The sequence below is a fragment of the Phallusia mammillata genome, chromosome 3 (assembly GCF_965637545.1).
Source record: "Phallusia mammillata chromosome 3, kaPhaMamm4.hap1.1, whole genome shotgun sequence".
Lineage (NCBI taxonomy): Eukaryota > Metazoa > Chordata > Ascidiacea > Phlebobranchia > Ascidiidae > Phallusia > Phallusia mammillata.
The window spans coordinates 19,194,648-19,222,388 of record NC_137254.1 but is presented as its reverse complement, the minus strand read 5'-3'; the positions used below and the strand labels follow the sequence as shown (position 1 = coordinate 19,222,388).

General features: G+C 35.1%; 3 protein-coding genes and 3 long non-coding RNA genes across 9 annotated transcripts; 4 read left to right on the top strand and 2 right to left on the bottom strand.

Annotated features, from left to right (window-relative positions):
• Window positions 1-176: 176 nt before the first annotated feature.
• Window positions 177-1,586, top strand: LOC145218728 (uncharacterized). 3 transcript variants are annotated; one of them, XR_013857711.1, is made up of 4 exons: window positions 185-587; window positions 674-794; window positions 1,006-1,105; window positions 1,435-1,586. It is a non-coding gene; the product is annotated as an uncharacterized LOC145218728 (long non-coding RNA). The 3 variants fall into 3 exon arrangements; XR_013857710.1 differs by having other exon boundaries at window positions 186-587; window positions 959-1,105; XR_013857709.1 differs by lacking the exon at window positions 674-794 and having other exon boundaries at window positions 177-587.
• LOC145218729 (uncharacterized) lies at window positions 932-2,455 on the bottom strand. 2 transcript variants are annotated; one of them, XR_013857713.1, is made up of 4 exons: window positions 2,097-2,453; window positions 1,593-1,762; window positions 1,387-1,516; window positions 932-1,093 (listed from the first exon to the last, which is right to left on the bottom strand). It is a non-coding gene; the product is annotated as an uncharacterized LOC145218729 (long non-coding RNA). The 2 variants fall into 2 exon arrangements; XR_013857712.1 differs by having other exon boundaries at window positions 1,387-1,762; window positions 2,097-2,455.
• A 2,011-nt stretch (window positions 2,456-4,466) lies between these two features.
• Window positions 4,467-5,549, top strand: LOC145218135 (small ribosomal subunit protein uS10m-like). The gene has a single exon (XM_080085533.1). The coding sequence runs from the start codon at window positions 4,514-4,516 to the stop codon at window positions 5,225-5,227; it is 714 nt and encodes a 237-aa protein (XP_079941659.1). The 5' UTR covers window positions 4,467-4,513; the 3' UTR covers window positions 5,228-5,549.
• A 5-nt stretch (window positions 5,550-5,554) lies between these two features.
• Window positions 5,555-19,926, top strand: LOC145218134 (ubiquitin carboxyl-terminal hydrolase 5-like). Its single transcript, XM_080085532.1, has 20 exons — window positions 5,555-5,671; window positions 5,834-5,959; window positions 6,068-6,128; window positions 6,199-6,323; window positions 6,401-6,495; window positions 6,618-6,853; window positions 6,966-7,060; window positions 7,113-7,191; window positions 8,496-8,613; window positions 8,676-8,772; window positions 9,321-9,458; window positions 9,906-10,076; window positions 12,108-12,213; window positions 12,992-13,149; window positions 13,544-13,652; window positions 14,003-14,266; window positions 15,115-15,230; window positions 19,230-19,386; window positions 19,542-19,626; window positions 19,708-19,926. Exons 1-20 carry the CDS (start codon window positions 5,567-5,569, stop codon window positions 19,799-19,801), a joined length of 2,535 nt encoding a protein of 844 aa, XP_079941658.1. The 5' UTR covers window positions 5,555-5,566; the 3' UTR covers window positions 19,802-19,926.
• A 503-nt stretch (window positions 19,927-20,429) lies between these two features.
• On the top strand, window positions 20,430-25,708 carry LOC145218480 (uncharacterized; the record flags this gene model as incomplete). Its single annotated transcript, XM_080085886.1, has 15 exons — window positions 20,430-20,803; window positions 20,942-21,076; window positions 21,165-21,314; window positions 21,491-21,608; window positions 21,677-21,768; window positions 22,156-22,219; window positions 22,296-22,370; window positions 23,235-23,440; window positions 23,706-23,852; window positions 24,219-24,386; window positions 24,606-24,715; window positions 24,778-24,877; window positions 25,041-25,148; window positions 25,457-25,622; window positions 25,686-25,708. Coding segments are annotated over exons 1-15 (1,860 nt in total), but the record flags the coding sequence as incomplete, so codon positions are not given.
• A 573-nt stretch (window positions 25,709-26,281) lies between these two features.
• LOC145218753 (uncharacterized) lies at window positions 26,282-27,736 on the bottom strand. The gene is made up of 3 exons (XR_013857722.1): window positions 26,963-27,736; window positions 26,523-26,659; window positions 26,282-26,374 (listed from the first exon to the last, which is right to left on the bottom strand). It is a non-coding gene; the product is annotated as an uncharacterized LOC145218753 (long non-coding RNA).
• Between the last annotated feature and the right edge of the window lie 5 nt (window positions 27,737-27,741).

Below are 27,741 nucleotides of genomic sequence, written 5' to 3'. Positions count from 1 at the left end.
GTGACTTTTGCGACGTAAAGCGTCGACTGAGTATTTGTGGTGTGACTATATCAACAAATCCTAATGAATAACCTTCACAATAAAGTCATCTATGTAGGGCAACACTCTCTAAAAACGCATTACAAAACAAGTATTGTAAATAATTTTCTGAATCCCTCGCGGTCGACTTGATATCAGTCCGAGATCGACCAGTCGATCGCGATCGACGGGTTGGGCACCCATGAGTCTTGAATGTTTCAGGTTTTAACAATATAGCACGCAATCAATCCCCTTTGTCAGTTGTTTTATTTGATTTTCTTGCTTTATAAACAGAACTTATTCATTTCATTACATTTTGAATATAGTTGTAGTTTTTTGTTAGATTCAATAATTTACCTAGAAACCATTTCTGTGGTGGCCCTCCTTTACTTGATGCCCTAAGCACGTGCTTATATTGCTTATAGGTAATCCAGCACTGCCTGTAATACTTAGTCAAGTTTTAGTTAGTGTTTGAACAGCAAGGAAAAAACGTTTTACATTTCATGACAGATCAGCAATACATGCAAGACACAACAAAACTGGATATTATCATATTACTGGACCTGCTGGTAATTTTTGTTTTATATTTATTTTTTTACCATAAGATCTAAGGAAAGTAATCTTTGTATTGGAATACTAAGTAAATTCATTTCAGAGTTTGAAGACACAGCAACTCAGAGTAAGGATCAGTTTTAAAACAAGGTGGAAATTGACAAAAAACGGGAACACACCGACAGTCCGACAGTGCAATTTTTGTGAAAATTACAGCTTACAAAGTATGCATAGTTTTTTTGGCATTGCCTTTAAACACACAAAATTATCCTTACTATTGCTAAACAAATTTAGTTAAATTAGATTTTTAGTCACTTTTGCTTTTCGCTTCTGCATGTTAACCTACGTGTGACAAAAACAGTAATATGCTATTTTGTTTATTACACAGAATGAGAAATGGAAGTAAACAATAAAAAAGCTCTTTAAATCAAACAGGATTTGGCCAGCATACAGAAGCAGCAAAACTTTCTGGGATCCCAGTGCAACTTGTATGATACCATCTCCAGCATCTGTCACATCCACACTGCAAAAAGTGGTACACACTTACTATAATTTTTAAAAATAAGCACATTGGTTACATGTATATCCAGTACCTGACCCCAAGAAACTAATAATAATAATGTCTGGTTACTGACAGTTTTCAACATATTGATGATCATTACATTGTACTTATAACACCTCCAAGTAGTGGTGATGATGGCAGTAATGTAGTTTTTTAACCTTACATATATATGTGTAAAAATACGCTCAAGTTTATCTTACAGATGTCAAGTTGTTAGCAATTATTAATGGCAATGACACGCCTTTAAAAAATACCTTGATTATTTAGAATGTTTTGTAAAAGCATCTTCTTGCTATTTGCAGGCTCTACGAAATACTTGGAAAGTACATTTCCATTGGCTTGCTAGAATCCAACTTTGTGGCTTTAATTCAAACATTCAGCAATCTGAAACAACATAATTAATGACAGCATTGAACTTCGGGGCACCTGCAATACACTTTGTTTTGTGTAAATATCTTACCTCTTAATTCCACAATATCAAGGGGAAGACTTCATCAAATGGTTCATCAAGTCATGGAAATTTAGCTCTTTATTTTGTTGGAAAGTTCCAGGGTTGACAAATGACACACTTCTTATAGATTGTTGATAACTTTTTTGCAGATTATCATTAGGGTGATTATTTTTTGATTTCTTTAAAAAAAATTCAAAATTTGTCAAATTTTGTAGAAAAGGTCAAAAATTGTCAAAATTGTTTCCATAGTCAATTGAAAAACATATAGTCTAATTAGCAATATATACATTAAATAATCTTGTCCCATAAAAACCCAATCTATGTGCAACCCATGTTTTTCTAAGGTAAATCTGTGTATGGCCCATTATGTGTAACATTACTTTATTAAAGTGCAGCATAGGTTTAACAATAGGCAACATAGGTTACCGTTAAACAATGTGCAACCTACAAGTTTAACAATATGACAAAATCTCTAAATCTGTCGGCAAACAACAAATTGACATAATTTCTTACATTGGTGGAAGAATTTTGAGAAAACTTTATCACCAAACCAATATTCAACTGAAAGATTTGTTTTAAATCCAATTTATATAACCATATTTTTCCATTAGTACACGTTGAAGGCAATTCATTAAGACACTGAGCAGTGGCAAGCTTCCTGCAAAATATCAGGAGAGAAATCATGGTGGTTTATGGTCAGCTTGTTGCAGCCTTGTCAAACTTTTACAAGAAACACAGCAATTTTTAAACAGATGTTTTTCTAAAAATAGTAATTTAAACAGATAGGTAATTTATACAATAATTTTGCATTGGGACGTTTTAGTTGATGCATTTTAATTGCAAAAACAACAACAATTTTAATCAGCACAAGATTATGCTAAAACATAAAAATTTACATCTTCTTATCAGAAAAAAAGCAATTCTTGACAAAATAAAGAATGCTGCAAAACAACATGTAGAAAATATATTTGTCAGTTATTTCACAACTGAATGCACACAATTTAATAAGTTAAAAACTGATAATTTACGCAAAACGTCGTGAAAAAAATCTCTAATCCTCTCGCAAATGGAAATCTGTTTTAGGAATATAGACTTTTTATTCACTGCAATGAAGAATTGGAAACAGTTTTAGTTGGTTATTACCGCGCTATAGTTGTTGTCATTGTATTATACTACATTACACGATACAATAAGCATAAAATTTGACTAAAACAAACTTTATTTAACTAAAGCTACACTAAGCTGTCTGCAAAATCTCGACAAGTGTACCGCTACCACTAGCGGCGCATAGTGACAACTCAATATCTAATTGGTTCACAGAGAAACATAGAAATTTGCTTTATATCTTGGGTATGTAGTATCTATGACGCAACTGAGGAAAATTTTGTCAGGGATTGTGTATCGTAAAATATGACAACCCTAAATTAGATGGAACCGCGAGTGATCGTAAACGGTGTAGCTGCAGTTGCGCTACATAACATTTTAATGTTGCTCAGCTATTTCCAGCTTGGTGATTATTTTAGTGCTACTGTATCGCTATGTTTTTTTTCGACAAGCGAAATAAGCTTGCCGATTCGATTCGGGGGCATTCTTCATAGGACTTGTTAGTTAAAATATACGGTACTTGTCTAAAAAGTTGTTCAGTCATGCGTATCTGTATGCTTTCATGCGTAGTAGTCGTACCATAGATATCTATGGTCGTACCAATTATTGTGGTCATATTCGATTTGTCGATTGGATCTGCAGTCGGCAGGGTGCCCTTTAAAACATAAAGATAGTTTATAGCTAGATCTAGATAGTTTTGGGTAAGCCTAGATGTAAAATTCGGGATCTAGACGATGGCTATAAAATCTAGATGTATCAAAAAATAGGCTGCTAATCAAAATTAGGTGTTTTTAACGTTTGTTAAAGACCATAGGAACAGTACCTACAAGCCTCTAGTTTGTAATTTTGTATACAAACGTTCCACCCAGATAATCACAAAAGCCTCAACGTTATAATGGTATAACTGTAACAGAAAAATTAGAATGGTGATAAGAAAGAATTAACCTTCTTTAACATGTAATTAGAGCAATTAATATTAAAAACGTTCATGTGTGTGGTTGTTTGGCTAAAATATTACATTACATTGGATTATTTTATGTTTAGATATACTTTTGGATGTTTGGTTTTTCAATCGAGATGATCTAGATATTTTTTGAGGTCAAACTAGATTATTGCATAAGACCAAAAGTGGCAGCCCTGGTGGTGAACTGGCGATCGCGGGCTGTTTTAGCAACTTTTCATTGCATTTCATGTTTGTATAATGTGTTTGATAAATACTTTTCCGTGTGGCCTGCATAGATATGTTTCAGGCAGCACTTTTAGGTCATGCATTGAGGGGGATGAGCCAGTCTGCAGAGCAGCTGCTGCACATGCGATTTTTTTTCCAAAAAAATTTTGGTGTTTGCACCAAAGGCATTTAATTGGCCTGTCTTGACCTCTTTTACTTGCTTTGCCCTGCTGAAATAGATTTTGCATGCGAATTTATGGGTCATACATGCATGCATGCGGACTGGGGGATGAGTATGTATGATCCTGATTTCTGACAAGGAAGGAATCACTACTAGTGATCGCTACTAGAAGCAAAAAAACTAAATTTTATGAATTTTTAATTTATTTTTTCTCGAGAAATGAAAAAGTTGAGAAATAGAATAACCCTAATGCTGGTTTTATTTCCAAATTCATTGATTTTTTCATTCTTCAAACATGTTGTGAAGAGGACTGAGGTATATATGAGCAGCTTTCCCTGTCAGTTGCGAATTGCGATGCACTCAACTTTTTGAAAACAATATATATATCTCGCAAAAAAATAGGTGAGAAACCCCATTTTATTAGTATTATTACTCTATATCTGTTTCAGGAATGAAAAATAAGTAAAAGCGATTGAAATGAATTTAAATTCCTTGTCTCGCATTTGTCGTGTAGTAGGCAAATGCAGAGCAATAACTGTTATACCTGTTAAACCATTCAGCCATACATGCATGGAAAAAACTTTAAAACAATCTGAAATTGTTAGTTCCAAAAAGCATTTTAAGGACATAATAGTTTTAAAATCATCGCTTTCAAGCCATGATGAACTAATTGTTGATGAAAAGGAAAAGTTGTACAAGGCGATAGACATATTTGTCAAAAGTCATGAGGAAGCAGTTTTGGACAGCTATATTCAATTTTGTTCATCTGCTGCGGAGCAACTTGATATTCCTGTGCACAGGGTATTGACACCAAAGTTCATTATAGATCGAATGACCTTGCTTAAATCCAAGCACATCTTCAAAAAGCATCGGGTACAATACGAAATTCGTACTCACAAAAAAGTGCTGCAGTTGAAAAGATTGACTGGATCCACTGCTCAGGTTTATTTGGAATACATTCAAAGAAATTTACCAGCTGGAGTAGCTATGCATGTACACAAGTGGGAACTGGAAAGAATTCCTGCACACATTCAAGCAGAAATTAAAAGCAATATTAGTCAGTTGACTGATGAAGATTGGGAACGGGAATCAAATTTCTTGAAAAAAATTGAAACGAACCAATCGCAAAATGCTAGTGATTATGAGGAGTATGAAACGACCGGAAGGTTTTTGATAGGAACCACATCCTAAGTATTTTTCAGGTTCAAGGACTGCTTTTGGCATTCAGCTGCATTAAATGTAATATTTGCAGGACTTATGTGAATATTATTTTCTACATGTTTTTATGAGCTCATTGTTTGCCTCTTTCAGTGGAAGAAATTTTTTCATTGCTAAATAGTTATTTTCTGTAATGCTTGAACATGTTGAAATTGGTCTGTATGTTAGTAACTTGCATGGCCATGTTTGCTAACCTAAGACTATTCGGATGAGCTTCAACTTAACTTAACCTATAATGTTGTTACTAGCTTTAAATTTTCTCTTGTTGGACAAAATTAATACATTCTTTATGTAGTTAGAAGGCCAATAAGTATGTCTGTTAGTGACCTGCTCGTTCCTTGCATACCATATGTAAGGATTCCAACAACTGGTGACTATATTCACAAAGATGAATGCTGCATTTCTTTTGAGACACCGGTATGGGTTTTAGTTGAGATAACTTGTGTCTTGGTTTAAATAGAAAGGTTTTTTATTTGATTTTAGAGTGCAGAAAATTTCACAGAGAACTAGTTTGTTTGATACAAATATATGTATAACTATATCAGCCACATTACTCATTTTGGTTACCTTTGTCAACAGGAATCAGAAGATGGTTTGTTCATCTGTCTCAACACATTTTTGGGCTTTAGTAAAAAGTATCTTCCTTTATACCACTCTGTGACCAATCACAAATTGTTTCTACATATCAAAAAAATCAAAAAAGTGGTGAGAAATGTTTGTTTTCGGTGGGGGTTAAATTCTTAAACAGAATTGGCATGGAAAAAAACACCACATGTCTTATGCTGCTTTTACATTTCCTTAATTTTGACATAGATCCCACCCACAACTACAGAGGAAGCCCCAACTGAAAAAAAGCCAAAACGCCTAGCTATCGGTAAGCATTAAAAACATAAAAATGCTAAACATATGTATTATGTTGTAATGCAGACATTGTTTCTGGTTAGGTATTGAAGGTGGGTTTGATCCTGACAAGGATGGAAAAGTTGAACATGAGCAGATTGAAACACTTACAGTTATGCCAGATTTTCATGAAATTTCATTTGACAGTTTAGAAGACATTCATTCATTGGTAACTATTTGTTCCAGCACTACATGTTGTATATTTTGTAAATGAAGTCCATCATCATTGTATGTATAATTTTGAAGATTCTTGCAAGTGTAAGTGGTGTACTTTCATCAACTTCAGCCTCCAATAAAGAGGATATAATGGCATGGGATGGTGAAGTTAGACCTGTCACCAAGTATGTACTTGCTATCAGCATTTGTCCCAAAATTTTTGTGGTAGTCAGTTAAGAAGCACATAAACACTGGTTTGATGTTTTTCAGTAATATTTTAATAACACCCTTGCATTACAATTTTTAGACATGGTGCTTCTTTGGAACAGTTGTCAAATGGGGTAAAGGTACCACCTAGTGGATGGAAATGTTGCAAATGTGACTTGACCACCAATTTGTGGATGAACTTGTCTGATGGATCAATCTTGTGCGGGCGTCGATATTTTGATGGCAGTGGGGGAAACAATCATGCAATTGACCATTTTAAAGAAACTAAATTTCCATTAGCTGTCAAGTTGGGCACAATAACTCCTAGTGGTGCAGGTAAATTTTTAACTTCATCTATTCTAAATAATAAGCCCTCGACAACACCATGTGAATCTCAATAGTTTTACAGTTGTGGTTTGTATACTTTATGCTTCGTATGTTCAAACAGATGTTCATTCATATGATGAGGACACAATGGTTGAAGATCCATACTTAGCTAAACACCTTGCTCATTTTGGCATTAACATGATGAACATGGAAAAGGTAGAGTTTTTTTTGTGTGTTTACTCTTTTAAAATGCTTTTTTTCACAATAGACTGACCAGACCATGACTGAGATGGAAATTGAACTGAACCAGAAAGTAGGCAATGAGTGGGATTTAATTCAAGAAGCAGGTGACAAGTGTTTTGTTATAAAGTATCACCACAATTTACAGTTTTGTTTTGTTGAATGAACAAAGTTTCACAATCATGATATTGTACTAAAGCAGTGGTTCTCAATCTTATGGATTGGGTACCACTTGACAACTTTTTCTGTCACTGCATACCACATTTAAACCCTGTTTGAATGGATAATCAAAGAAAAAGATCCATTTTCTTGGCCTGACTGGCATATTTAGCAATTTCAAACCAGCTCAAAACAAGAGTTTCGCCCATACCAGGGCTGATCAGTTGGGTCAGTTGAGTTGCAATTCTAGATCGGACTAAAATTAGGTATGGCAGAAAGCTTCTCGCGTAACACCCAAAAAGTTCCAACGTACCACTAGCAGTACGCATGCCACAGTTTGAAAACCACTGTACCAAAGATTGTTTAGGCATCAATTTTCTATCATAACACTTTATATTGTTTGGGTCACAGTGCACATATGCAACATGTTAAAGAAGCGCTGAACTAAACACCATTGCTTTTATGCATTCTGACTAATCATTTATTGCTGTGTTACTTGCATTGAAAGTAAACAGGAAAATACAAGTTTGAAGTTTGGTATTTTGTTATGTTTTAGTGATTTGTACTAAATTGGTGAGATGCACAAATACACAGCAACCTAAAGTAAGCAAAATGACGTCACCCTGTTGATACTGATGTCATGCTATAATTAACTGTTTTGCCCTTAAAAAATCTTGACACAAATGTCGCAATTGTGTTGACTCTAACCGGCATGCCATTCAAATTGACATATTCCTGGTGAAGCACAAGTGAAAAATTGAAGTTAGAATCAAAACTCATTTTAAAAACAGCTAGCACACTAACTGAACATTCACATTAGGCTCCTGGGACTACTTATAAATGTGAATGAAGTAATGGCAATCATTTGCATGAGTGTATCTGATATCTAAATACACATTTAGGTTAGTTTTGCTGTTTAAGAAAATAAACAAGCCATGGAAACTATAACAGCATATAGTTAAAGGTTATGTAGCCTTTTAGTTAAAAATAACCATATATTTTGTAATTGGTTAATGGCAGCAAACACAGTAGATTTAAAATGTATGGTTTTGTAAGCATTTTATTGCTTTCTGGTGATGAAAAGCATTGTTTTATTGGTAGAACTGTATACTTCATTTGCTTGATACAAATTGTGTTTATTTGCAACAAAAACTGTATTTTACCATTTTATGTGTTTAAATTTAAACTATAAAATTAATTTGCTTTGTAAGCATCTCATACAAGTATATTAATTTTTATTTTACAAATACAGGTGAAAATTTGAAGGAACTTCATGGGGCAGGTTTGACAGGAATGACAAATATGGGAAACACTTGCTATCTTAATTCAACTGTTCAAGTTCTTTTAAGTATTCCTGAATTTCAGCAAGTGTAGGTTATGGATTTGTTATTGTCTTTATTGTAACAAAACTTACACTTGGCTTTTTGTTCAGGTATGCAAATCAAGATAACTTTTTGGAGATGATTAGGAAAAAGCTGTTAAGTTTAAATCCACATGGAGATTTGAGTAGAATTGGAGATAAAACAAAAGTAAGTACAACAAGAGCCAAATGTTGTACAGCACAGCAAACTTATAACAATAAGCTACCATCACTAAATACTTGTTTACTGTGTCATGTTGCTGATAAAACTAATAGGCCCTCTTATTTGATCAGCTATGAAGCAGCAACCAACAGGACTTTTTGCAGTTAACTATCACATGATAGTTTTGTCATCATCACCATGACAATGCATCCAAGTTATATTGTATGGCCCAGTGTCAACCTTTTTTACAATTATTCGCTCCTGGAGATGTCAACATCCGAATAAAATAATAATGTCTAATTCATTATGTTTCTCATTTTTAAAATAGACCCTATTCCACGAAATCACATAAAAGTGATAAAAAGCTTGGGTACTTCGATTTGTTTGGTAAAATGCATTAAACATAATGAATTTACATGAGACATTGGGCTAAGTTAACTGGTAGCTTGGTGGCCCCTGCTTTAAACAAATAAAGTTTAATAAGGGCTTGACTTGTCTATTTATACTGAAATAGACACAGATTGTATTGCAAATAAATATTTTATATTTTTAAGGTTTCTCAGGAAATCCAAAAGCGAGTTGAAGATTTGAAAACTGATTTTTCATTTCAAATGTCGAAACTGGCTCTTGCTTTAAACTACCAAGAAACTGATTCTGATCAAAGCAAGGACACTGAAATATTGCTTTCCACTGTAAGTCAGTGTCATTTGATATAAGTCATGAAAAACAATCAGTTGATGTCGGGATATATATATATACATACATTTATATTTATATTTCACCCTAACAGCATCATTAGTATCTGTAAGTACAACTAAGTCAGTGTCAGCTGTCAGGTATAAAAAACAGTTTTTAACACTAACATTTGCATAAGACAGAATACTTTAGAAAAGCTTTGTGTAAAAAGTTGTTTTAAAAAGAAGAAAGTCGTAATCCTTCGTCGTATTAATATGGTTTCTAACAAAATTACACAGGCTTGATTTGGAGAGATAAGAAAACCTGCAATGCCTGATCTGAAAATTATTAAAGCAAATGATTTAAAAATAACCTAAATAAAATTGAAACTTGACTTTTTTGATTCACTGCACAACCTTGTGGTGTTCTATATTTCAAAAAAAAATATGCTGAAAAAACTTTAGGCCCCAATGCCACGTACACTAAAAAGGATCATTGGAAAAGGCCATTCTGAGTTTTGCACCAATAAACAGCAAGATGCTCATGAATTTTTACTCCACATTTTATCAATCATGGAAAGAAGTGAACATAAAAATGGGGCAACTTTACCTCCTGGGGATGCATTCAAGTTTATGGTAAGTTAAACAAATGCTGTTTGGTTGAGCTTTATGCAGTAAATAAAAATATTGAAATAGGTATAATACATTTGGTGATGAAAAACTAATTGGTAATAGCTCGATAGTGATAATTATGGGTCCCCTTCCCTGAAGGGGACACATATTGTTTTTGTCCGTTTTTTTTTTTCTTTTTTCTGTCTAACGCTGGTTTGTGAGACGCGTTTGGTCAAGAAAGAGTGCTTCAAATTTATTCAAATTTACAGAGATGTTAGTTAATAATCCAAATTTGATCCTCCTGAAGTTTGACCCCTATTGACCCAGCGGTTTACCCACAGGCCCCCAAAACGTAAAAATTTTAAACGCTGGTTTGTGAGACGCGTTTAGTCAAGAAAGAGTGCTTTAAATTTATTCAAATTTACAGAGATGTTCGTTAATAATCCAAATTTGATCCTCCTGAAGTTTGACCCTGATTGACCCAGCGGTTCACCCACAGGCCCCCAAAACGTAAAATTTTTAAAACAGCTGTACTAACTAAAGTACAGCATCTTGGAGTTCCATGCTTTGTTGTTTGGTGCAATGTAAGGTTTTTTAAAGAATTTTGTATCTTTTTTTCGGATTCACCAATTTTTTAAGCCCCCAAATTTTCGGTTTTAGTTTTAGGCAAGAAATACAAGCCCTATGGTTCAGAAATTTTTAAAATTTTTAACAATTGTTTAAGCAGGGTATTCGTTTAGTATTTAAAATTTTGCCAGTTACTTTTATAACCCATAATATGTTTACGCTATCAGTCAGATACAAGTCCCAACGGAGAAATTCACTGGTTTACGATTAAGGCGGCAGAGCGGGAGTTCCCGGCTTGACGTCCGGACAGACGTTTTACGAGACGTTCATTTTGGGTGATTAGAAATCAGCTGTTCTTTGTACTCGATAAACGTAGTTCGGTTTCGTTTATGTCAGGCAAAACGTCGTTGATCAACATAAATATGAAAAAATAAATTTAACTTTTTCTAACGCCGTGATAAATGCTCTTTAATTTCTCGTTGTCAGCTTGGCCGTCGCATAACCACTGGTCATTATAGGTACGCATTACAACACAGTTAAGAATTTTTCGTCATAACGTATCTTCTTTATTTTTGACACATCAATTCAAGAATTAGTACTAATGTCATGTATAAATTAGGCTAAACGGTGTTGTTGAACACTAAGGACTGCATGCTGTTAAAAAAAGTGTCAAAAGGTCATTAAATGGTCGTTTTTGCTGAACAAAGTTTAGTGAAAAACAAGTTGTTATGTATACCTTTGTAGCAAACGACTTTTTTTATGTAGTGTCTAATGTAACAGTTAGGGCTTTCTAGTAAAACTTACAAAGTTTAGTGAAAAACAAGTTGTTATATATACCTTTGTAGCAAGCGACTTTTTTTATATAGTGTCTAATGTAACAGTTAGGGCTTTCTAGTAAAACTTGTGTTTAAAAACTGAACTTGAACGACAATATCAAGGTCAAAGCAAGAGATTAAATTGAAAGTATTTTCCCCGTTCTTTTTTCATTGATTTTTTTGAATTATATGACAATAATGACGCAAAAAGAATACGGACAAAAACATTTAAAGTCAAGTTAATGCTTTGTGAAAAATTTGTCCTTAAGAATCTAAAAATAACCGCAACATAGGTTTACCGTAAATCCGCACAAACACGCGTCTGGGGACCCATTCGTTTTTGCTTGCAAAAACAATCGTATATGTAGATCAAATGATGTGTATAGTAAATTGGTAAATATCGTATAGAATATATAAAATTGAAGTATATCAGAAAGCCACTTTTCTAGTTTTTTATTAGTTATGCAGTGTTATCCTATTCCTGTAAGGGTTTTTATTCAATTTAATCCCAGAAAACTTAACCTACTGCACTACACAGGTGTGTGGTTACTTTTAAGATAGCTAGGGACCATTATAAAAAGTGCTGAAAAACTTGTCAGCCTTTTTGTACAATAAAGGTAAAAAATAAACTACACCTGTTACTTTATACATCTTCTAGTTTTTGGATTTGTAGGTAGAGGAACGACTTGAATGCCAACAAAGTAAACAAGTTCGTTATTCAAAACATCCGGATTATATTTTTTCATTGCCAATTCTGTGTGACATGGCAACTAACAAAGGTATGGCATTTTATTTTGTTACAGCACCACTACAATATTTGGTGTAAAAACAATTGTCTAAAAAACTTTGCTAACATAATAATAAATATGTTGCAGACAGTGTATACTGTTTGTTGCATTCAATAGATGTGATGATGTTTGGCAGTTCAGCTTTAAGTCCCAACTCCCAACACACTGGAGTGAGGTAGCCAATATAGCCCCAACGTCAAGCATTTGGCAGACTTAACATTATTCTAGATAAGTTCAAAAAACAACAAACTGTGCATGTCAAATTTATAGAGCTTATATGGCAATTGTAGTTTTATTCCGACGTCCTATACAGGTCGCCTTCATCAGGGTAAATAATATTATAAAACTACAATTTGCCATAAGGGCTCTATAAACTTGACATGCACAGTTTGTTTGTTTTTTAACTTATCTAGAATAATGTTAAGGTGCCAAACGCTTGACTTTGGGGTTATATTGTTACCTGGTGAAAGCTAGATTTATAGTAAAACTGTGAAGTAACCACTGATACTTAGGGTGACACACAAGTAGACTACAGTTTGAAACAAAATTTACAATGACAATTGCTTGTGATGACACACTGAATCCCTGTGTTGCACATACCTGTTTTTTAAGGGTTACTTATATGAAACAATTAGGTTAACATTTAGTCAAATTTGCAGCCAGCTGCAAATGTAGAGTTAAATTGGACATAAACGTATAGTTATAGCATTTGAAAAAAAAAACGTTTTTCTGACAGGAAATCTCAATACACAAATCTGTTTACATTTAGATGATTTGAAAGCATATGAAGAAAGGAAGGAGAAAAATAAAGCTGATGTGAAGTTTGATGTTGGGGAAGTTGTTCGGGCAAAAATTCCTTTTCAAGCTTGTTTAAATCAATTTGCACAAGATGAATTTGTACCTAACTTCTGGAGTTCAGCACTGAAGGTATGGTAGTTGGACTGGTTGTTAAAGTGAACACACTATGTTTTGCAGTATCTTATAAGTTTGTATTATCTTATATAGTTTATCTAGGAAAATAAATTAACAGCTAATAACAAATACTCACATGAAAATCAGATAAGTGTAATGGAAATGACGTTATGGTGAGAACAGTGTATTTCAAACATGCAAATTCATTGTTAAGTGCGTTCCAGTAACAGGTAAAGTAATATTTCTGTTTGCTGGCTACAAAAATCTGCAATTTAAGGTTACAACAGTATGTTATTTTTGCTCTGGCTCCACTTGTTTAGCATACTAGTTTGCTTTTTATTAAACACCAAATTGTAATGCCACAGATTTAACTTTATTCTGATGCAAACAATGTATATGTGGTTGTTAGGAAAAAGCAGTAGCAACAAAACGAACACGATTCTTAAGTTTTCCTGATTATCTGGTTGTTCAACTGAAAAAGTTTACGGTTGGTGAAGATTGGATTCCCAAAAAGCTGGGTAAGTTGATTGTGAACGTGTGGTTTTGTTTGAATGTTTTTTTCTGACACAAATATGTAGAAGCTTTCTGAGAGTTACATAAGTGCTAACGTAAAAAACATGACCTAAAAAGATGTAAAACTCTATAAAAAATATTCAAAAACGTGATGACAAAACTATTTACAAAGTTCAATCAACACAAAAAATAGAAAATTTCAATCCAAAAATTTATAGTTTTTCATTTCACTTCAAAAAAATATTTTCATCAGTAAAATGTTCTGTTGAATGAAAAAATGCTTTGACTGGATCTTTTTTTGGAAACTTTAATTGTGCCAACACTGTGTCAGTGTCTAAAAGTATTTTGTTTCTAGATGTGAGCATTGATATGCCCGAATTATTGGACCTAAATGAATACAGAGGCACTGGAATCCAGCCAGGAGAAACACCACTTCCAGATATTGATCCCCCATCCCAGCAAACTAACACTGCTCCTCCTATGGAAGTTGATGAAGAAGCAGTTTTGGCAATCAGCCAAATGGGATTTCCCATGTCCAGATGTAGGGACGCTATTGTTGCCACTGGAAATACTGGTGTTGAGCCAGCTGTCATGTGGCTAATGGAAAACAATTCCAGTGGTAAGGGATATGGAATGTTTTTTTTTGTACACCAGTTCACTGTTTCGACAGATTGGGTGCCAATTGTATTTTTTAGTCTGCTCAAAACTTCTCAATGGAAACACACTAAGCAGCCAAAAATCAACCAAGCACTGTCGTAATTGTTCAATGTTTGTAATTAAATTATCGATAAGAAAATAATTTGCAACACTGTAATCCAATTCCTCTAATTCAGTGGTTCTTAACCGGGGGTCCGCAAAGCATTTTCAGGGGTCCGGGACAACTTCTTTATTCACCCACAATGAGATTGTGATCCAAACTTCTAACAAAAAAACAAAACAATGTCACAATGCAATGTGTCTTTCCTGTTGATTCCCAACTTACAACCCAAACAAAGGGATTGAAATTTTGTTCCTGAACTGAACGTGCTTGCTATTTTATGTACCAAGTGCTGGTTGCTTGTTAATGAAAAGAGGACAAAAATACCTAAAACTTAAGGGTTTAACAATTAGATAACATTATTGAAATGGGTCTGCAAAGGCAAAAAGGTTGAGAGCCACTGCTCAAATTAAACACGTGAAATTAGATATTTTGTCCAAGTGTTAATACAGCACTCAATAGAAAAAAACAAGCATTGTGGGAAAACCTAGTAACTTTATGTAAGTGTCGCGACAAACATATTGTTGAAAAGTGGAATGCCTACTTAGTTTAAGTTATTTCAACAAAAATGTATTGTTTGGATTTTTCCCTGCTTTATGTACGCAACTTTACAGCCCTCTATATGCGGACCCCCTTTTTAAACACATTAAAGTATTTGTTAAATGCTACTAAGGTTTAAACAAAACCATTTAAACTTATTTTTGTTGTAGAACCTGTTTCTGCCCAAGTTGCTGTTTCCGAATCAGGTCCACCAGATGAAAGTATTGCAATGATCATCGGCATGGGATTTACTCGGGAGCAATCTATAAAAGCTTTACGTGCCACAGTAAGTGTGTGTTGTTTTGCTTTGGCACAAATCGTAAACAGATCTACCGCAGTGCATGGATATTTTCTATGCTTGCTAAAAGTAGAAGATTTAGTTTATTTAGTAGAATAGAAAGCACTTTTTTGTTTTTGTGTCACACTGCTTTGGCTAACAGCAGGCGAATTATATTTTGGATGATGTAACATTTATACTGTATTTTGCGAATAAGACTGTGTATTCTAAACCGGTTTAGACCTCTTCCATGACTTTAACGTTACAAACCCTATGTAAAAAAATCAGGTCCCATGTAAAAAAGCAAGTCAGGTGAAAGCTTACTATAGCGGATAAGCATTTATCGTTGTCGGTTTACGGATGTAGGTGATTAAAACTAATTGGAAATCTGTCAAAATCCTTACAGCATTCAGATACAAAAAAGTTATTTTACACAAATAACCGAAAACTGGAGTAAATCTTTCTTTAACAGCCAGTGTTCAAAATCGGGTAGTTCTTTACAGTTACGAACTTACGACTAACGAGCGGGACAGTTCTTTTCCCTTTTTTAGTTCGCGAATCATTATGGGTCCCCTTCCCTGAAGGGGACACATTTTGATTTTACTCGATTTGTTTTTTTTTTTCTGTTTTTTTCTTTTTTTTTTCTTCTTCCCTCAAGTTTGTCCACCCCACTTTGCCAAGAAATGTTTGATGGATTTGGATGAAATTTTCACAGATGGTAGATATGGTTATGTAGATGTGCCATTTGTTTTGTTTGACTCGATAGCCCCAGTGTTTACCCCACTAGCCCCCTAAAATGGGTGATTTTTTAAACAATGTCCGAATCGGATGAAATTTGGACAGTTTGTTCATTGTGCCATTTTAGGGCATCGTTTGTTGTGTTTTACCCTGTAGCCCCAATATTTACCCCACTAGACCCCAAAAATGGGTGATTTTTTAAACAATGTCCGAATTGGATGAAATTTGGACAGTTTGTTCATTGTGCCATTTTAGGGCATCGTTTGTTGTGTTTTACCCTGTAGCCCCAATATTTACCCCACTAGCCCCCTAAAATGGGTGATTTTTTAAACAATGTCCGAATTGGATGAAATTTGGACAGTTTGTTCATTGTGCCATTTTAGGGCATCGTTTGTTGTGTTTTACCCTGTAGCCCCAATATTTACCCCACTAGCCCCCTAAAATGGGTGATTTTTTAAACAATGTCCGAATTGGATGAAATTTGGACAGTTTGTTCATTGTGCCATTTTAGGGCATCGTTTGTTGTGTTTTACCCTGTAGCCCCAATATTCACCCCACTAGACCCCAAAAATGGGTGATTTTTTAAACAATGTCCGATTTGGATGAAATTTGGACAGTTTGTTCATTGTTCCATTTTAGGGCGTCGATTATTGTGTTTCACCATGTAGCCCAATATTTACTGCTTAAGCCACCTATTGTTTATAAAACGTCCGATTTGGATGAATTTTTGATAGTTTTTTGAATTTGGCATTTGTAGCTGTCAAATATTGTGTTCCACCCTGCAGCCCTAATATTTACCCTACCAACCCCCCAAAATGGGTGAATTAATCAACAATACATTTTGACAGTTTGTATAATATGCCATTTTGAGATGTCAGTGTTTTATGCTATTTAGGCACACAAACTTATAACAATGTCTCAATTGCATGAGATTTGGACAGTTTGTACTTTACATAACTTGTTTTTTTAAGTAACACTACCAATCACTGTGTTTGACTTTATAGCACCGTTTCTTATGGTTGTCTGTTTACAACTTTGCGGTTTTGGGGACCCATGAGTTTCTGCCTGCAGAAACAAATCAAGATTATAAAAATGTTGGCTAATATGGGACCCAATATAAATAAATATAGAGAATATATTACAGTTTGCAGAATAGGTTGTAGTGTATATGCTATAGTAAAATGTGCTAAGCCACCCTTCTAGTTTTATCACACTTTACTTTTTTACAATCACTAAATTAAACACAAGATCACTAAAAAAATCACTAAACTAAACTCAAGGTCTAAGCTATGTACTTTTTTGCTGATATATTTTTTTTTAATGGGTCCCCTTCCCCTGAATGTTGATTTTACTCGATTTGTTTTCTTTCTTTTTTTTTCTTTTTTTTTTTTTCTTCCCTGAAGCTTGTCCACCCCACTTTGCCATGAAATGTTTGATGGATTTCGATAAAACTTTCAGAGATGGTAGATATGGTTATGCAGATGTGCCATCTACTTCGTTTGACTTGATAACCCCAGTATTTACCCCGCTAGACCCCGAAATGTAAAACGTTTTTGTAGGTTGCTGCGCACCACAAACAGAAAATTTCTTGGGTGTAATAGTATAATATAGGCAACAGAACATATGGTACTTGTGTTTGTGCAATGCTGGGTGGACGGTTTTGCACATGTCAGTCAGAGGGGGGGTTAACAGCCTTATGATGTCAGATGTGTTAACGAATGTTGATAATGACGCCTCTAGTGGTCAAAATTTCAAACATTACCTGATTTGGATAAAATTTTACAGGACTGTTGCTTGGGTCATTGTGGTTTCATATTTTATACTTTTGGGTGTAAAACCCCATCAGTTACCCCACTAACCCCCTAAAAAGGGTGAAATTTTTAAACAGTGTTGGAATTAAATGAAATTTTGACAGTTTGCAGAGTTTGTCATTTATAGTTGTCGATTGTTGTGTTTAACCCTGAAGTCCCAATATTTACCCCTCTTGCCCCCTAAAATGGGTGAATTTTTTAAACAATGTCTGAATTGGATGAAATTTGGACAGCTTATAGAGTGTGCTTTTTATAATTGTTGATTGTTGTGTTCAACCCTGTCTTCCCAACATTTACCCCACTAGCCCCCCAAAATGGGTCCATGTTTTTAACAATGTCTGAATTGAATGACATTGGGATGGTTAGTAGATTATGTAATTTTTAGGTGTCGATTGTTATGTTTCACCCTATAACTTTAACATCTACCTAACCAGCCCCCTAAAATGGGCGATTTTTTAAAACTGTGTCGGAATTGAATGAAATTTGGACAGCTTGTAGAATTTGTTATTTATAGGTGTCGATTTTTGTGTTTCACTTTATTTTGCCACTATTTATCCCTTCTTTTCTATAAATAGAGCACTAAATAGGACAAACTTCAAACAATGTGTGAATTGAATCAGATTTTCATTGTTAGTACTTTTAATAGCATGATTATTTAAGCCTGCGGTTCCCAAACTGGGGTCCGCGGTCCTTTAGGGGTCCGTGAGGCAACTTTGGGGGGACCGCGAAGCGGTTGAAGTAATTCTATAATCTTATTTGGCGTCAGTTTGTGCCACTAAATGAGTTTAAATCAAAGTAGAATTGAGAATCGACTGTCTCCATTGCTAAACAATGGCCTTTGTTGAATGACAACTAAAAAAAAATGCAATTGTTCGCGCACAATCGTAATGTTTTTGTCCTGTTTGTGATGTCACATGCTGTCTTTGGATGATTATTATGCGCAATTTTGCACAACTAGCTAAAATCCTGCAATAAACTTTCGTTTTTATGAAATACACATTTAGGCTTAAGGACCGCGAACCCTTGAAATAATGGCAAGGGGACCGTTTAGAAAAAAATATGAAAAAGTTTGGGAACCACTGATTTAAGCGAAGATCTGACCACAGTTTTTCTTAAAACACCAAACTTAGTGATGGTTGTCTTTTGAAATGCATAGTTTTTAACTTTGCATGTGTGGGGGACCCATAAGTTTCTGCCTGCAGAAACAACTAAGGTTATAAAAGACAGTGGGTGGCATGGGACCCAATATAAAAAAGTGTAGGGAATATATTAACGTTTCAAAATAGGTTATAGTGTATGTGCAATTGAAATATGTGCTGAGCCACCCTTCTAGTTTTTACTAATATTGCTGTTGATCAAAAGATTTTGTGACCCCTAGTAAAAATACAAATGACCCCCGCGGTCTACAAGTTGAAACTACTAGTCAATAGTTGCCTAAATACGGTCTGCGTTAAATCAGGGCAACAATGTTGAGAGAGCAGTGGATTGGATTTTCAATCACATGGATGATATGGATACACAACCCTCTGCTGCCACTGGTGACGAAAGTAGTGTATCTGCTGGTGTTGGTGAAGGAGGTGACACTGTAGGGCCAAAGGTTAAAGATGGATCTGGAAGTAAGTTAAACTCATTCCTAGCATGTTTTTAGCGTTTAAAGTAAATATTTGGTAAAAAATAAGTTTAAGTGAAGTCTCACTATACTACTCGTTAGTGGTTTTGTTAGTAACTTATCCAATCGAAATTGTAATAAAAACGCTTTTTGTCATTACAGAATATAAATTGTTTGCATTTATCAGTCATATGGGAACTTCGACAATGTGTGGACATTATGTTTGCCACATAAAGAAAGATGGGAGGTCAGTTTGTGCTAAAATTAATGAGAAACCTTATTCATGTTCTGGCGAAACGTTTTTCAACCCCGTGTGTATGTTCTTTAGGTGGGTGATCTTCAATGATGAAAAAGTTGCGGAGTCCAAGCATCCTCCAATAAGTCTGGGATACATTTACTTTTACAAGCGATACGAGTCCTAACAAGTTCAAGAGGCAATCTAATAGCTATGCAGTGAAGTAGCAAACTCATATCGCCTGTTCTAGTTTATTTGCATGTTCCTCCTGTATTGACCTGTGAAGCAATAAAAAAAACTTGTGGACTTTAACATATGCGTCTCTGTGAGTCTGTTGCTTGGCCTGTGACAACAAAAACTATTTTTTGTAAAACTGCTTTCTGTAGAATCTGTCAGTGTAATAAATGTATTTGAGGGCGAGTCCGTCATTGCGCATTTAAAGTTAAACATGCTTTCGTGTTTTCAACACGCTAACTACTGATAATAAAGAAACTTGCACAAAACTTCTCTGCGGGCTTGTATAAATACTGAAAATTCTCTTCATTAGTTATTAGGTCGTTCATAGGTAAAACAATAAAGCTTTCGAACAAAGAAACGATTCATGTTTGTTTCGTTATATTCACCAATATCTTGCCGTTCGTTTTTTTATTTCCAATAAATATAACTACCAACTATAGTTGCGTCGAAAACAATAGGTTATTCCTTTTCACATAAGTCATGAACGATAAAACCGCGACTCCATTACCACAAAATAAAAATGAATGTAGAAAAAAGTTGTTCGCCTTTCATGTAAAATGTTTTAGACTAAGATGTTTTTCTGGCTTCTTTTTGTTTAATTTGAACCTGTTCGACGACGAAGTGCATCGCATTAAACATTAATGCACGGGCATATTGCTACGATGGGAAAAATATCTCTACACAATTTGCTGAGTTGTCTGTAGAACAAAACCTATTGTTACTGTACAATACGAGGGCGCAGCTTTAGCTAAAAATGAGAACACGCTTTGTTGTTTTGGCGTTTTGCATTGTAGCTCGGTCGGTTGCACAGACTTCAAGTCAGCAGGAAATGAAATGCCCTGAACAGTTTCATCTAGTTTTGCCAAATGCGAGCATTTATACAGATTTAGACAAGGTGATACTACCTCCACCGAAGTGCTATCGTTTTGTATTGGATAAAATGCCTTTTCAGGTACTGTATACTTTGTGTATTAATTATAAATTATAATACGGGTTTTTAATGAGCTTATAGCTTGCATTATTTTTACAAAGCTAAATTGTAAGTAAAACTTTGACTGCTGGTCAAAATTAAGAGTCACTGTTGTTTTAGGACGCTGCAGATGCATGTGTCAATATGAATGCAAAGCTTGCCACACCTCGAACCAGAGAAATGTCTGCTGGAATTATTCATTACGTTATCGCTGGTCGTCTCCCACGTATGTTCTGGATTGGTCTTACTGATAGAGTAAGTTTAAATCACAACAAAAAGATTTGTGGAAAATCATTTTAAAGTTTGTAGGTGCCCAATGGTTTGATTTAAATTGTTTTTGAAGGTCAGTGAAGGATTTTTGACTTGGATTGATGATGAACCATTGGATGAGGACGGTTATTCCCCTTGGCTAAAATCTGAGCCCGACAGTAAAAAGTCAGCAGCACCTGGAAGCAAAGCAGCATCTGACGACTGTGTTAAACTTGCACTTTTTGTAAGTAGCCTAAAGTATTTGGTGTGGTTTTCTTGAAACGCAACATACAGTTTAGGACGAACAACAACCTAATCCTTTGGGTAACTCATTCACACCACACACTAAGAAACATGCTACAATAAAACTAATGGTCGTAAAAGCTAACGCTCTTTATACGTGACATGATGTTTTTGAAGTTACGCGACACGACGTATTCAGCCCGGTGGTTTGATACAGTTTGCACCCGTAAAGAGGCATTTCTGTGTGAAACCGACCCACTTGGTCCAGTTGCCACGTCTGTAACGAAAATCAGTGGTATGGAGATTGGTTTCAGTTTTTAATTTGACAATAAAATTTCTATTGACACGCAATAATTGTTGTAGAATCTTCTACGTACCAGTATGGACCTACTGAGGATTTAGGAAAGTTAATTCGAATTGACGAACCGCTGGAGGTCAAGGATGAAGTGACAGAGGTGAGTTTAAGTTTCTCTAAGCCTATAGGGCTTGATTTTTATTTTCTTTCTAATCCTTTCTTTTCTAAAATTGCCTGAACTAATAGTTAATTTATGAAACACACTTAAAATATTGTACAGTTAAATCTGTCTTTCGTGTTAAAAGGCCGAATAAATAGCACTGGAAGATTCAACTCGACCTGGGATAGCCTAACCACGAAATAATGTTTGTCCGGATCTGTATTGATTCGTTTGGTACGTTATCCGTATTTCTCACCCGGGTCCAAAACGCACGAATACAAATTCAGGCATGTAGGCATGGTGGTATAGCACAAAAACAAAACTTTATGTTTATTTACGTTGAGCAAATAAGAAACTACCATTTGTCATTTGTCAATCAATTTTCAGGAGACTAATCTTTCAACAAAATTCAGTTCAACGACTCCACCTACATTTTCTACCACCACACAAAGTAAGTACGACTAAATGCAAACTTCACCAGCATCCAGTGTTATTAGTCTTTAAATTTTATTTTCAAAATTTGGCAGAGACGAAGTATCCGATAAAGTTAGTGGCTTATGCCCAAAACAATGGAAATGCGACGAGATTACAGCCAACTCCAGGTAGGTAATGTTTCCTTTCTTGCAGCACAATGTCATCCAGTTTCATTAAATGTAATTAATTATGCACAAGAGCCCATTGTTGCAAATTTTTTGGCGAAACGAAATTTCACGTTGAAATTTCGTTTCAGGAACAATTACATAGACCTATTAAAAAAACTATAAAACATTTTTTTCAAGGTTGCGCACGAGTGTCACCACTTATGTCTTGCATAAGTTATAAAGCAGAGGCGTGCAACTGTTTATCGCAATGGGCCACAATTTAAATTTGTAATGATGCTGAGGGACAGTCAATAAACCGACACTTACGTTTGATAAAAAATTCATTTATTTCGGTTGTTCATGGGTCCGTGAAGACAAAAATTGAAACCAAGTTTCTATAAAGAGTTTCACCTCAACTTTACCGTAATGCAATTTTTAAAATGCCAAAGATGCAGTTCGCACAATTTAACAATGCAATATTGTTGAAACATCTACAAAAAAATATTTATTGCATGCTATTAAGCTACCTGTTGAAAGTATTGTTTTTCCACCAAAGCGTAAACAGCACAGCGAACAAAAGCAGCAACCCTAAAAATGTTTTTGTTTTAATCCTGCAACATTTGTATTCATCATCTAATGAATTGTAGACCGTAGAGCAAAAACATCACCTTAAATAATTCACGTATCAAACTGCAGTTTATCCCAGTGCCGTATTGCCATGCGGAACTTTTTCTAATATCCTTCTGTAGAGTTTATCAGTGGCCAACATTAATAATTCACAACACCGTATTACCCATCGTTTTAATTCCAAACGCACTTCACTTTATTCCACCTAAAGCTATGATAAAATTTAATATCGAGTGACTCATGATATTAATTTGACAGCAAGCGGAAATGTGGGAACAAGTAAGCGACAATCGTGCAAGCTTGGTTGTACTTCTAATGTGATGATAGCAGCGTGTCCTCTTCAAATGTTTCCACTCATAAACGATACGCGTGCCGTGCTTAACAATCGCTCATGTGTAACAAGGAGAAATGGAACTCACCTGCTTGTTCACACGACATTAGACGGGTGTGGAACAGTGGCCCGGGTAAGAAATGAGCTTTTACCAAAACAACATGTATTTTGGAACACTATATTCGGACCTGTTCATAAGTTTAATGGTGAAAATAACGGCCCAAAAAGACGTAAAAAGCGACATGCATATAAACGGGTGTAACTGATGCCTTCATATCACTGTTGATGGCATGAGCATTTGCCGAAACGTTTGAAATATAAAGAATGTCGCTTTTTACGTCTATTTGGGTCGTTATTTTCACCAATATTATTTTTTTTTAAACTTAACTGTTTTGCAGAACTTGCGTGGTGGACAAGTTTCTTTTCAAAACACAATCCGGTTTTACTCCGAAGGCACTGCTGTGGTGCGGGAGCCTTCTGAACTTGCCAGCTTAACTGATTTTATGATTCTTGAGTGTAGATACCCACAAAAACATCAACTGCAGGTTATAATACGTATGGAAAAGTTGTGGTGTATTGACACGAATTGTTGGTTAAAACGTAACTAGCAAATACTTATGTATAGTGAAAATATTTATTGGAGACATATGAGTGCTAATTAAATCTTAACATGTGGCCGACTGAAAATTTTGAAACCAGTTGCAGAGAAACATGAAATATGAGAAAAGAGTCCGATTATGAGGCTTTTATTGTTTGCTGCCGAAAAGAGCAAAAAATTAAACGTAAAAAAGTTTATGGTGAAAATCATGAAGCCTATTTTTTTTTAAAAACAGGATCGAGCAACTTGATAGCAACAAAAACAACAGAAAAGAAAAATATGTCGAGTTTGTACGTTGTTTTTGTTTTTTCAGCAAAACTTTCGTCCCGAGGAAAATAAACCTCAGGTTCACTTTTCAGTGAGCAATGGACCTTCCCTCCCACATGCTTTTATGTTGTATAAAACCGAGCAATTTGACTGTCCATATGGAAAGCAGGATTTCCCGGTCAGAATCAGCGTTTCAAGAAGATTGTACTTTGAGGCAAGTACTACTGACCGCAAAAATGGTCAAAATCCTCTGAAGCTAAAGGCCATCGACAAACTACGACTTTGATATTTCTGTTTAAACTACAGACTGTATTGACATAAGACTTTACGACTCGTTGGGCAACCCTAAAAGCCCACTGTATACGTATAAACATAAACAAAGTACTGTTGGCAAGTTCTGGTTATAATTTTCGTTTCTGTGTCACGCTCCCAGGTTCGACTGCGTATCGCGAGTCTACAAGTCGAAATTCATCCAATATCTTGTCGAGCAACACCAGACAGAAACTTTCTTAATCCTAAGAGTTACATAATGATGGAAGACGGGTGAGAAAGTCGTATGGTGTCATTATAAAACCCCAACTTGGTTTTTAATGAATTTGTTATAGATGCATTGTGGATCCAACATTTACAATTGAACCTAGTAACTCAAGCAAAATATCTCGGTTTAGTGTTCAAGCATTTAGATTCGTTGGCTATTTTCGACAAGTACGTACTACAGTTTTGTAAGCACTTTGTGTATATTTGCTGTAAACATGGTTTATCAAATGGTTTGTTTTCAAATTGCATAATAACGCTGCATTTCCGTCGATTATGATGGACAAAAAGTGATTTCCAGCTTTATAAAATTTCAGCAAAATGCTTTTTACAGGTGTACATTCAGTGTGAACTAATCGTCTGCAAGTTGAACAGCCCAAGTTCTCCATCTTGTCCCTACGAATGTCAAACTGACAAAGAACGAAAACGGCGTTCTATTGACGTATGTGTGATATTATGGAAACGCTTTTTTTACCCTCTACCTGTTATTATTGCTTGACTGTTATAAATGCAGTTGTTGGTGCCTCGCTAAAATTAAATACTTTCAGTGTGTCACAAATTACAGTTGTTTTGCACAGATGTGCATATATACTCGCAGGCTGGGTGCAAAGTTGTCTAAATCATATTTTAACGAATGTGGTTTACAAAAGCAAATAATTTTCCGTACACAAACCATTTATAACTCGAATAACCTTACTAATGTCTGTTTCGTTGCATGAAAAACTAGATTTTTATGATAGTACTTTACAGGATATTCCACCAGACTCACTAGTTCATACCACACTTGGTCCGATTGCTATTGTTTCTGATGAAGTTGAGTTCAGCGGCTTCGAAGTCGCTACAGCGGACTCAAACAGCAATGAACATCAGACATCAGACGCCCAACGTGGCCAAGGACATACTCCCAAACCACAAGGTACGAATTTGACGTTAAACAAATTTTACCGAAATAATGCTAAAATAAGTTTTTTGTCAACAGCTTTGCGGGATTCTGAAGCAAAACGAAAGGCAAGGGTTTTCATAATTTTACTAAACTGTTTTGTGGTCTTTCATTTATCTAATTTCATATTTCTGTTATTAGACTCCAGCTAACACAAAACTTGGTGTTGCAAAGGTGGGGGGTGATGGCGGAAAAGGAACACGTGAGTAAAATGCAATTCGTTTAAATTTAGCGATCTTTAAAAATAAATTAAACACTTGTTTGTAGGTTTGTTTCCCACAATTATCACGTTTGCAGTTGCATTTGGAATCACTTTGATTGTGGCTTAAAGCTTGTTTCTTCGCTTTTAAAATTGTGACCGAATATTGTTGCATGACTTAATCGAAATCAATAAAAAAACAATGATAATAGATTTTGTGTGCTTCTGCCAGAAAAAAAAACTAATCTTGACATAAATTTACGAAAAATATGTTTGTTTAAATGAGTGTCTGCAAACTGTAAAAAACAAAGTGCAAACACGGTGAAAGAAAACGCCATTTTTAAAGCTTCGCTCGCAAACCCATATTCCTTAAGATCGTCCAACTATGCAGAGTAGACCCAGTGCGCATAACCTGTTATAAAAGAAGACTTTCCAAAACAGCAAAAAGCTTTTTATTTTGCGAATTTTAAAACGTAATTAATTTCATGTGCAAAGAAGAAGCCAAAAATTGAGCAACCAGAATGACGATCTATAAACAAAAACAAGATTTTTTAAATCAAACAATTCAAGTATACGACTAACATGCAACCTCTAATAAATCAAAATTTCTAGGTACAATAACATTTTTGGTAACATTATCAAAATGTTGCAGTCCCTAAATAGGCTTAAGATCTTACCGACTATGCTACTGTACGTCAAAGACGGCCCTTAGATTCTCCCCCGCAGCATCCGCCCTTGCCGTCCTTGCAACTGCATTTGTCAGGATCACACCGACATCGACCTTGTGTGGCCATGCAATCACATGTACCAGTTTCTGCAATAAACAAACACAATACATTTACGTTTTATCCGCACATTACATTTGCTGGCACTTGTTAAAGATACTGCCACGACAAAAAAGATGAAATGATTTAGTAAGACGATATACAGTGAACTATTTGCCCTGCACTTTGCTATAACATACTTTCACATAAGCTAGGGTATTTCTTCTATGCATACAATACATGCCCATTAGTAACGACGTCCAGACTAATTACGCCGAGACTTTTGGCATGGCAGCTCAATAACACAGCTTATTATGACAAGAAGTAAAAGTGCCTTTGTTTTAAATCTTTACCTGAACACTTGCAACCTGGATCCATTTTACAGAAGATTTAACAAAACAGTTGACTTGTCAGAACGCTATTAACAGTGAATTCTGCTAAACGTAAACGTGCTTGTCAGCAATAATTTTTTTACCCTTAGTTTGTTTAAAGGTTGGCTGCTAAAGGGTGTCCATACGAGTTTGTGTAAACTATTTATACCTCAATATTTTGTATGTTTGTCATGTAACAAATCTTAAAGAGGTTTAAATCCGGGCAATTTTAATTATTCTACATCGCATTTATGTTTACCTTCAAACTGACAAAAGTAGTTTAAAGCTTTCCTTTAAACAAACTCGTGCTTTGCTGAGCGTATTTAGTTTGGCTTACCTACAGAAAGTAACCAGGCGTGAAAAGTTTTAAGTTGATATAAATGATTAACCAGAAGCCAAAAAGAGAAATGCATACATCAGGTCGGCGTGGTAGTAATTCCCCTCACACCCTCTATAATGTTTACTCGCATTTTCAAGTATTACAAAGTTCATTTTAACTACGATTGTTGGTTAGTAATGCCTCCTGCTCAAACGACGCCCTTGTATTTTGTGGAATATTGTGTCAACAATAAATATAAAGCAATCGTACAAAGAGCTAAGGTCGTCGTATTTTCATTGACATTTTGTTTACACTCCCGGTAGGCCTAGGAACAAGTCCCGACAATTGAAAATAATCTTACAAGATTGTAAAAACCTTTTTCTTCAAAACAGCTGAAACTGTTAGTTGTTACAATATTTACTGGTCACCAGAAATTAGTTGC